This window comes from Salvelinus sp. IW2-2015, linkage group LG23 (assembly GCF_002910315.2).
Source record: "Salvelinus sp. IW2-2015 linkage group LG23, ASM291031v2, whole genome shotgun sequence".
NCBI lineage: Eukaryota > Metazoa > Chordata > Actinopteri > Salmoniformes > Salmonidae > Salvelinus > Salvelinus sp. IW2-2015.
The window spans coordinates 44,222,549-44,233,498 of record NC_036863.1 but is presented as its reverse complement, the minus strand read 5'-3'; the positions used below and the strand labels follow the sequence as shown (position 1 = coordinate 44,233,498).

The 10,950-nt window shown below is 42.2% G+C and overlaps 1 protein-coding gene across 1 annotated transcript; it reads right to left on the bottom strand.

The window, feature by feature from the left end:
• Positions 1–1,244: 1,244 nt before the first annotated feature.
• mrps31 (mitochondrial ribosomal protein S31) lies at positions 1,245–8,049 on the bottom strand. Its single transcript, XM_023968143.2, has 6 exons — positions 7,858–8,049; positions 3,872–4,807; positions 3,583–3,735; positions 3,181–3,330; positions 2,352–2,566; positions 1,245–2,015 (listed from the first exon to the last, which is right to left on the bottom strand). Exons 1-6 carry the CDS (start codon positions 7,974–7,976, stop codon positions 1,780–1,782), a joined length of 1,809 nt encoding a protein of 602 aa, XP_023823911.1. The 5' UTR covers positions 7,977–8,049; the 3' UTR covers positions 1,245–1,779.
• Positions 8,050–10,950: the final 2,901 nt, after the last annotated feature.

Sequence of the window (10,950 nt, the reverse complement as noted above, 5' to 3'; positions counted from 1 at the left end):
TTTTAGTTATTTGACATTAAAGTTTACATTTTAGACATTTTATAAAAAATAAAACAATGTCTTCAATAAATAATAAAATCATTTGACAACACTTGATAAGCTTATAAATTATATCAAACTCAACCTTTTATATTTTCCAGTAATGAAGACAAGCACTTTTATGTCCTGAATGTTTTGGCATTCAGGTCCAAAAAGCCACTTTTTGACCACTTCTTCCATAGGAAAACATCTACGTGAAGTTTTATTTAAATCAAAAGTGATGCTGTCAAAAAGTGATTCAATTCTAATGAATTTACCCAATTTGAAGTAAGTTTAAATTCTGAATTGACATGGAATTGACCCCAACCATGGTAAATAACATTACTCCCTAAGACAAGCGATGCAACATTTGTTTGCAGTCTTTTAGAAGTCAAATAGACATCTTACAAATTATTCAGCCTCCTAAGGTATTATAATATGTTGTTTCACCCTTAACAAGCAAGTGTGGTATGAATACCATTGGGGGATCAACTTACTTTAGAACGCAAAGCAACTCCCTTTCATTGAATCATGTGCCAAGTGCTATCATTCTTCCAATCGTGTCACACAATGGAACTGCTAAGTGTTTTCAGAACAAGACCGTAATTAGTAGGTATTTGCTTTCATTGTTTTTTCACCCTCCTAACCCCCCTTTCCTGTAAAAACTTTTCACGGGTGAACGTAATGTCGCAATGACTGAGTAAATGTATACGACTAAAAGCAATTTGGCATCGGGAAACTTAGAAGTCCTGTGTAAATTTAGGATGCGTCTCAAATATTTCATATATAGTGTACTATTTTTTACCATAGCCCATAGAGGCCCTGGTCAAATGTAGTGCACTATATAGGGAAAAGGTTGCCATTTGGGACACACTAACACTGATTTCACTGCTGACCTGGGACCTGTGGAAAAACAACATCCATCATGATCCCAGGATAGGAAACTAACGCTGTGAAATTGTTTATAGGAACATTTCACAACAATTGTAAGGAGAATGTTTTTATTCTCTTAACCTTAAGACCTTTCTATTAAAAACATTCTACAAAACACTCTCCCTCTATCCTGTTTGGCTTACAGTGAGGTTACTAAGGCCAAAACCGATCAAGCCCTTTTTTAATCATTTCTTATTGAACTGACCGGGCAATAATGTTTTCTGAGAATTTCACAGGATCACAAAAACACTTATGAGTCTCACCTGTCTTAAAGAAATCCTAGCAGCAAACAAGACTTTGAAAACAGTGTTTATTTCAATAACATCTCAATAACGATAGCTATTTTGAAGCTAAATCTTGCAGTGCCGAGTTGAATGTGTCAATTAAATGTAGGTAATAGTAAATTGCACACAAAGTGCACAGCACGAGGACAGGTCCATATGAAGCACACAACATGTTTGCTATACACTTCTCCTTGATCAGACACCAACAGTGGAATTGTCAAGGTAGAGAAACGGCACGGTGTGTATAGTTAAGAGTCTCTGAACAACCAAAGCAATACATAGTGTATCCGATTAAGGGCTATACTAGGTTCTCTGTTAACCATCTCCATTGGTTCTCTCATGGGAAAATACCATCCAATCTCTGAGTGACAGTTCAGGTGGAGGGTGTGTCTGTCATTATTGTTTTAGTATACTGATCACCCTAGCCCTGAGACGAGGCTGTCACGCCATAGAGGTCTACAACCCTTAAATCCCACGTTAGCATTTGTGTGATCATAAATTACTTACAAAAGATTGTGTTTCTCTTAAATTTTGCCATCACAGTTCAGTTGAGGTAAACCTCTGCCTCCTTGAGGACCTCCTCTTTCTGCTGAAAGTAGTCCCTGAACCAGGCTATGTGTTCTCTCTTCTGCTGTACTGTGTAGTAGGGATTTTTAGCCAGGCCCGAGACCACCAGCTCCATGAAGTGTCTGACAGGTCCCTGGCGTGGGAAGCCTTCCTCCAGGTGTTTCTCCAGGAACACGTGCTCATGGAAGGGCACCTGGGCCTCCGCCTCAAGACCTGAGACACGGGTGGGAGAAAAGTGGTTTGCGATCAGAGAAGAAAAACAAAACACTTGTCGAATCATGCCCCAACTGTCTTTTTCTCAGTCTCTCCTTCAGTCAAATCGATCACATTCATAAAGCCTTTCTTTATATCAACAGTCATCTGTGCTTTACAGTATTTAAAAAATATATATATATATTATAAAAACTTAACCTTTATTTAACTAGGCAAGTCAGTTTAAGAACAAATTCTTATTTACAATGACGACCTTCACCGGCCAGTAACCCGGCCTAGACTACAAAGAGCGAGCAAAAGTACAGTGGCGAGGAAAAACTCTCATCAGGAACTCACCAGCCTCATTGTTAATTGGATACTGCCACAGCCTGCCCTCTTTGGTCCACTGGATCATCTCCTCAAAGCCATTACGAGGCATTTGATTGGTTGACAGGGCCACTTGATTGGCTAACTCCATGTCCCATAGGGTCGGAGCAGCTATGTCTGTGTCTGCCTCCGGTTCAGTGCTCGGGGTGAAGATGTTCAGCCTTTTCCCTGAAAATAGACTTCTCCTGACAACCACAGGGTCAAAGGACAAGGGTCAAGTTCAATCAAGCACTATTAAATAAAGTCTAGACAAAGACCACCCACACTAAAAGACTTCCTGGATGTACCAGAATATTATTGGAATAGTTTGACTGATTTTTATTTATTTGGGGTTATTGTACAATTTTAAAAATGCAGAAGCCATAGGACAACACATGCAAGCATTACACAAGGCTCTGATGAAGGCGATTACGCCGAAACGTAAGCCTGCCTCATCAATTCGATTTATTGCCTACCTCATGCCTTTTGCACACATTGTATATAGATTCTCTTTTTTTTCTACCATGTTATTGACTTGTTTATTGTTTACTCCATGTGTAACTCTGTGTTGTCTGTTCACACTGCTATGCTTTATCTTGGCCAGGTCGCAGTTGCAAATGAGAACTTGTTCTCAACTAGCCTACCTGGTTAAATAAAGGTGAAATAAAAAAAATAAAAAATGTCTCATCAATAAATAGTAATCTATATGCAGAAACAGAGTGCTCCTTGTTCGTAATTTGAGACATTTAATTATGAATGAAGACAGGACATTTTTACTTCAGTACTGTAGTCCTCGCTATGTCCAGGGCATTATCCGTACCTCCTCCGTAATCCACCATCCAGCTCTGCAGTGATGCCTCTATCATGGGTGTAGCCCCTCCCATCTTCATCAAAGCGGATCTGATTGGCCGGCCGTGCGGTCTGTCTGCCGTTGGGCTTCTTCCCCACCTTCATGTCAGCAATGATAACCCTGAAACAATGCCATCTTCATTAGATTGCATATCTACTTGTTTCACGGCTGTTAGATTACACTATTGACCTCTACAGCCAGGGAGTAAGACTCAAATTACATTTAAACTTTACTTCTATAGCAACCTGCAATCAGTGCATTCAACTAAAGCAAGTAAAACAACCACATAATCACTGCAAGTTAAAACCTTCTTCAAAAATAGCTGCCAGGTGCTAAATCAGTGCTAGTAAGAGTAAATGAGAAGACACTTGCCCAATGTTGTTGACGTCCCCGTTCTTCTGTGCCTCTCCGATAGCTTCATGTTGCCTCAGCTTCTTCAGCAGCTCTGACTCAGCCTGGCTCTGGTTAGGTAAAGTAGCTGCGGCAGCAGAGACAGCAGCAACCAGCTCAGGGCTCAGTGTCTTACTGCACGCACAAAAGGGTGAATTTGGTAGAAGGGTGAGACTAGATATATGGCCACCTATTGTGAAAACAGACGTATCAATAGAAGCAGTTGGATCTCAGCAGAAGATAGAAAAAACTAAAGTACAAGTCTCCTCACCTTGGGGCAGGTGCTGGTACGTCAGCCATGCCAGTGGCCTCCTGGAACATACTGGTGGTGCTCTCCATAGATGCTGGCATGGGCCTGGCAGCAGTCTGAGAGGTCCTCTGCACCTTTAAGGCCTTAAACTTCCTTTTATTGGTCACCTCTACCTTCATGGCCCCCAGGAGGTCCAGCAGACTCTCCTTCCCACTCTTCACAGGCTGAATTTCCTCCTTGGGGGGGGCTTCTGACTGTTGTTCCTCCTTATTGTCCTCTAACATCTGCTCCTCTACAACTTTGTCTCCCTCTTTCTTTACGTCTACAACCCCTTCTGTTTTAACCTGGACCTCAACAATTGTTTCACCCGCCTTCACTACCTCCATTGTTACTCCTAGCTTTTGTTTAACCTCTGTTTTACTGGCCAACATGATTTCTTTCATTTCCTCACTCTCCTTTACATCCTCCATCTTTACTTCTGGAATGGGAAAAAGTTCGGTTTTAGTCTGGATTTCTTCCATTTTCTCGCTATCCATCTTAACTGGAATTTCCTCTATTTTGCTCTCCTTTACAGCCTCCATCCTTACCTCGAGAATTGGCTCAACCTCTGTTTTAATCTGGATTATTTCGTCCATTTTCTCACTCGCCTTTGCTGCCTCCACCTTTGATTCTAGTTTTTTCTCAACCTCTTCTGTTTGTGTAAGAATTTCTTCAATTTTGACCCGCTCTGTTACTCCCTCCATCTTCACCCCTACTCTCTGCTCACTCTGTTCTGCTACCATTTTTACATAATCCTGTAGCTCTATGACCTTCTCTCCAACCATCTTTACTGCTCCCTTCTGCTCACCATCCTTCAATGCACTATTTTCTTCCTTGGGAGGGAGTGGCCCCTCTTTCTTTTCACAGTAGATGACAGAGCTTGTGCCAAACGCATTGAAGACCCCTCCAGTCGTAGCTCTGGGTGAGGGAGAGAGACCGTGGTCAGCACAAGAAACATTAAAAGCTAAATACTCTAACTTGCAAGACAAAGTGGCCCTCAAAGACATTGTGCTGCACTAGTACTGAAACCATGTAGACTTACGATAGTTTGCTACATGGCTGCAAAGTGAGAATAGATTAGATCTTTATTGTAGATAAAGATGAGATGTTGTTCCAGGGCTCATTAGGCAGGCTTATGCGGCAGATTTGCTACGGCGTCATTTTCAGAGGTAAACTTGCCAAGGCCACCAACAACCCATAAAATCTCACAGAATTCTTCCCAAAAACAAATTACAATTTCTCGCAACCATAGCAGTGCCCACTTTGTCAAAGGTAGGGACGCAAAATATTGATCATGTCCATTCCCAGCGCCTCTCCGGGGTGCTGCTGGCAAGACGCATCGCTGCTGTGCTCCAACATTCCGTCAAAACATTTTACATACGTCCTGGAACAGATCTAGCAAATGGTAGAAAAGTATATGGCCAGTGGTCTAGGGCATTGCATCGCAGTGCTAGCTGCGCCACCAGAGTCTCTGGGTTCGCGCCCAGGCTCTGTCGCAGCCGGCCGCGACCGGGAGGTCCGTGCGGCGACGCATAATTGGGCTAGCGTCGTCCGGGTTAGGGAGGGTTTGGCCGGTAGGGATATCCTTGTCTCATCGCGCTCCAGCGACTCCTGTGGCGGGCCGAGCGCAGTGCGCGCTAACCAAGGGAGCCAGGTGCACAGTGTTTCCTCCGACACATTGGTGAGGCTGGCTTCCGGGTTGGAGGCGCGCTGTGTTAAGAAGCAGTGCGGCTTGGTTGGGTTGTGCTTCGGAGGACACGTGGCTTTCGACCTTCGTCTCTCCCGAGCCCTTACGGGAGTTGTAGCGATGAGACAAGATAGTAATTACTAGCGATTGGATATCACGAAAATTGGGGAGAAAAGGGGAGAAAATTTATTTTATTTTATTTATTTTTTAAATAGAAAAGCCTTTTCGGCAGCCTACAGACTGGAGATCAAATGTATGACACTGTAACGAGACAGAAACTTTATACATCATGCAGGTTTCTCAGATTAGCGCATTTTTTATTTGATTGGCACACAATCAAATACAAAATGTGCTGACATGTTAACAAACATCCTAAAAACAGGACAGGTCAAAGTAAAATATACAATATGGAATGGACAATCAGGCTACTCACAACTGATGTCCAGGAGTTCCATCCTGTGGGCTAAATTGTCATGATCAGTGGTTTCAAGTTTCTATCAGTACATTTTTTACATGCTGATCACTTCTGCATTTCCCGCTGTGTAAACACTTAGCAAATAGGCTCAGGATAACTCCTCCTGATAAAGTTGTGTATCTGATATTCTGAGCTTAAATAGCCACAGCAATCAGGACTAATAAAGCCAATGGTCATTCATAAAATTCCATTGCGAGCAGACATGGCAGACTACATCCCAGTAAACACAGACTGAGGACGTCGTTTTTTGGGTCCTGTCCGGATCAGCCGTCTTTTTTTTGGAGGGGGGGGGGGGTTACAAAACGGTAGGTGTACCACAGATGGGCATTCCTAAAATTACATTTCAGGTGACACTGTAGGCCAGGGATGGGCAACTCCAGTCCTCTGGGGCCTGATTGGTGTCACACTTTTCCCCCAGCTAACACATCTGACTCCAATAATCAACCAATCATAAACTTCAGTTTAGAATGCAATTAGTTTCGTCAGCTGTGTTGACTAGGGATGGGGAGAAAGTGACACCACGCCGTCCCTGAGGACTGGAGTTGCCCATCCCTGGCCTACAGCGTTGCCCGAAATTGAATTTGCTCATCCCTGCCGTAGGGTATAACTCAGTAAGCACGGACTGCCGCTGATGCCTTTGTTTCAGTACAGACCAGCCTTGATTTCTACATCCACGGACGTTGGTTTTTGGTTCAGACTTTGTCCGGTCTGGACCAGCCTTGATTTGGCCCAAACATAGACGTCTATAAATTACATCTTTTAACTTTCATTCAGAACCTAAATTGAACCTAACTTCAACATGTGGAAAATATATATTTTTGGTATCATTTTGCTTACTGGGCCTAATCTTGTAGGACGGCAATTTTTTGTCTAGCCTAGGGCGGCAGAACAACCAGGACCAGCCGGTGTTGGTCATTGCCATAGTAGGCATAGTTTGTTATAGTGATGTTACCTTTGATACCAGAGCTCATTCATCACCAAGCAGCTAACTTCAAAGCAGTGTGCACGAAGCATGTTTCACTTTATCAGAAATGTCAGCAATGATGTCAGAAGCGTTGTTTGATCACAAGCTTTTTCAAAACTTATCTCGCATTTTGTAAAATTGCACCGATGGTTTGGGTGCTTTCTTCGATTCCAAGCTGCTTTCAAACACCGACCTCTACTGGACACCACCCATACAGTTTCGGGTTTTGTACATCAAGTTCCACCTGACCTGTCGCTTAGCAGGTAGTCTAAGGCACATTTAGGGATGTGAGGCTACGAGGTCAAATCCCGTTTAAGACGCAGCATTTTGATAATTATTTTGTGAAACCACACTTTCTGCACTGTTTTTCAAATAATTTGTTTTATTTAGTATAGTATAAGCTTCTGTCTTTAGCATAAATRATGCCATAGATTTCGTTTTTGAAAAATAGTCAAATTGAAGGCAAAAAAAGGGAAGCATGATGTTAATAAATGCAAACCTGGTATTGCAACGGATTATAGTTAGGTTAACAAAATCAACGTTTGACGAAAACAGTGGGGGGGTGAACTCCATCTCATCACGCCTTACTATTTGTTGACCAGCAGATGTCAATAATGTCCATTGTCAACAGATAATGAAGGTCCGAATAACAGTTTTTCGGCACAATTTGCCGGGGAAAAAAGCGCCAAAGCCTTCAGAAAGCCTCAGTTTCCCATCACTAGTTTGTAGCCTAGTTAGCTTTATGGCTCTCTAAGGTTGGTTAGTTAGCTAACGTTAGCTACTGTAACTTGATTGTGCAGTTGTCATCAGACAACCTTGTAGAGGCTGATATGAGAACTTACCTGCAAATGGGGAGTGAAACTATATCACATTTCGACGACCTTAAACATGCTTCACGGACGTACACATGTAATGCACGATTTCTAACCGAACAGACTGACAATAGTAATATTCTATACATGATTGCTCTTCACAAACGTCTACAATGTCGTCCATACACGTTTCCTCCTTGTGCGACGATCAAACTGTCCGTAGTGAAACACATGTTTAAATAATGTTTCCGCTCGAAGTGGTTGCAAAGGGCTGTGTTAGCTTCTTTGATGAGTGGTTCCAGTGATGAAGAAGTAGAGAATGCAAAGACGTGCGGTCTTTCTTACCGAATTCTGATGTGCAATTTTACTTTTCCTCAGCCAACAAGACGTGTAACAATCAGCAAAATCACTAGTCTATGTTAATCTACTATTTATTATGCATCATAGCATACGTATCGATGAATCGTTGTGACATATGAAATACGAGTGATAGTGTAATCAATGTGTAATAATTATGTAAAAAATGTATGAACGCGTTAAATTATTGTGACATGTAGTCATATTCAGGTCCTGATTGGTCAACAAGCTTATTTGACACGCAAAGACCCAAACGGTGTTCCATAGACATCCTGGTTGAGAATGAAATGACTGAACAAATGAACAACGAAACAGCACAGCAAGTTAGTGAAAGAAATAGGTTTTGAAGATGTTTTACTGGTAATGGGAACATACGTAAATGCCAACACAATAACTTTTTGGTCAGTGTGTGTAACCTTTATTTAACTAGGCAAGTCAGTTATTAAGAACAAATTCTTATTTTCAATGACGGCCTAGGAACAGTGGGTTAACTGCCTGTTCAGGGGAAGAACAACAGATTTGAACTTGCAACCTTTCGGTTATTAGTCCAACGCTCTAACCACTAGGCTACCCTGCCGCACCCTATAGTATAACATATTTGTCCAACGCTCTAACCACTAGGCTACCCTGCCGCACCCTATAGTATAACAGTTTAGGCTACCTATTATATTGGTCAACTTGTCGAGAAAGAARCAGCCTGGCTCCGTTTTGAACGGTCATCCAACTCGGAATTACAACTCGGGAACTCGAGCCTCTTTCTAGAGCTCCGACTTTCCGACCTGAAGATCACTGACGTCATGATTTGACCTATATATTTTCGCGTTCCCAGTTGTCTTGAAAGCACCACAAGAAGCTGTAGTAGCAGCAACACTTTCTCTGTCTGACAGATTTCCCCCTCACGGGCTCTGTATGCTTATGATAAATAAGATGCATAATGAATATACTGTACACATAAAGCAATTTAATTCGACTAAATTATGCAATTTAACCGATAAGCATGACCAGTCAAATGTATTTCCATCAATGAATAGGCTAAAAAGCATTATTTCGCAATGGGATTTTTTCTTCTGGCAAATTTCCCCCGGCCAAATTTATTTATCTGCTTTTCAACAAAAAAACTATCGGACAAAAGCCTAACGGAAACTACATTGTTTATAAATGCTGAAATTAAATATCGGTTTGGGTGTCAGGCGTGTCCTTATAGCCTTTTGCAGTTGAGGAGTGTGTAAATTTGTTAGTAGTCATCCTCAATAGCCTCCCTTTGGCGAGGAAACACATGCGTATCCTACCTGAATATTTTTTATATCTGCCGCACCCCATGTCGGAGGAGAAAAGCATGCACACATTTACTTATCATTTTATCTATAAAATGTATTGCGCAACTAACTTAATTTGTTTTGATCACTTTATACATTTATTTTGGGATCTACCCCCTGTAAAAGTAATTTGCTTGATGCCGCGTGAGTGGAAGACACGTGAGGAGCTTCTAATTTCATGCAAGCCATTTTCGTCCACGTTAACTCTTCTCCATTACCTTTGCCCTTTTTCAAAAGTAGGCAAGAGAGGGTGGAGGAGAGATGATGCAGGAGTTGAGAAAATCTAATTTAGAAAATCCCAATGACTCTGACCTTGGCAGTTTTTGGATGGAGGAGGTGCGAAAATAAATTTAGAAATCCATGTTATTCAATTATTGCACCCACACTGCTCGCGCCCGCCAATGAGCGTCTGCGATACCAAGGGCTAAAATAGAAGTCATTCCTATTTCTGACGCAGATCACGCTGAAAGTTCTGCCTCTCCCATCTCCTCATTGGTTTATAGAAGCAGGTACCCACGTGCCATCTCCTCATTGGTTATACCCATGTGGGTGATTGAAAGACGAACTGTTTTGCCAGTAGTCGGGGTAATACTATGAAAGTTTAGATGCGATCACCATATAAGTTCAACAATGAAAAGGCCTGGAAGGAGGAGAGATGACTAGAAACGATTCGGTTGGCCGTTTTATGTGTGGATTAATTTGTCGGAGTAGAGGTTCTTGTGCAGCTCAGGTAAAATAACAACTCAATGTTTATATCCCAGGACAAATTAGCTAGCAACAGCAAGCTAACTAAATAGGACAAATTAGCTAGCAAGTGCAAGTTAACTAGCTAAATTGCCATACATGTTTAATGCTTTTCGACCTGTCCCCAAATGAATGTCATTGGTTCAGAGTTTGTTTTGATATTTTAACCTGCGTGTCGTGATCGCGTTTGGTGTAGGGGGACAAAATACATTTATGCACAATGGCGCACGCGCACAGCCGGTTTGGGTTCCGTGTAATGGAGACTTCCAACGTTTGCCCTGAGAATCCTACCAGAGATGGAAAGAGTGGATTCCTGCATTGTGGCCGACCCATATATTGTGTTGGGCTGGGTAAAGGACAAACTGGGAATGATTACATCTGTGAAAGTTTCTAGGAGTGGAATTGTTTTGATTTTTTTTTGTGTATCCGCCTCCCAGAGGAAGCGGACGCTTCGAATCACGCAGCTTGGGGCTCAACCTGTGGTGTGCTTTACTTTCTGTAGCAGGGCGCCTCAAAAAGGGGTGATCAGGGGGGTAGCGTTGAGTGTAGAGGTGGATCAAATTAAAGGAAAATTCCTAGTGTTTGTGACGCCTGCCGTTTGATGAGACAATGGCGAGACAGAATACCCTGTCTGTCTTGTTGAGCTTTGACACAGAGTTTCTTCCTAATAAGGTAAGTTTGGGTTATAATTGCTATTCTGTGAGGG

Excerpts from the sequence above, each read along its gene's own strand:
- mrps31 (XM_023968143.2), bottom strand. The coding sequence starts at position 7,976 with ATGTATAGAATATTACTATTGTCAGTCTGTTCGGTTAGAAATCGTGCA. Across the intron at positions 4,808-7,857 it reads GTTTCACTCCCCATTTGCAG|AGCTACGACTGGAGGGGTCT; the intron begins GTAAGTTCTCAT and ends TCCCTCACCCAG. Across the intron at positions 2,016-2,351 it reads TCCAATTAACAATGAGGCTG|GTCTTGAGGCGGAGGCCCAG; the intron begins GTGAGTTCCTGA and ends CCCGTGTCTCAG.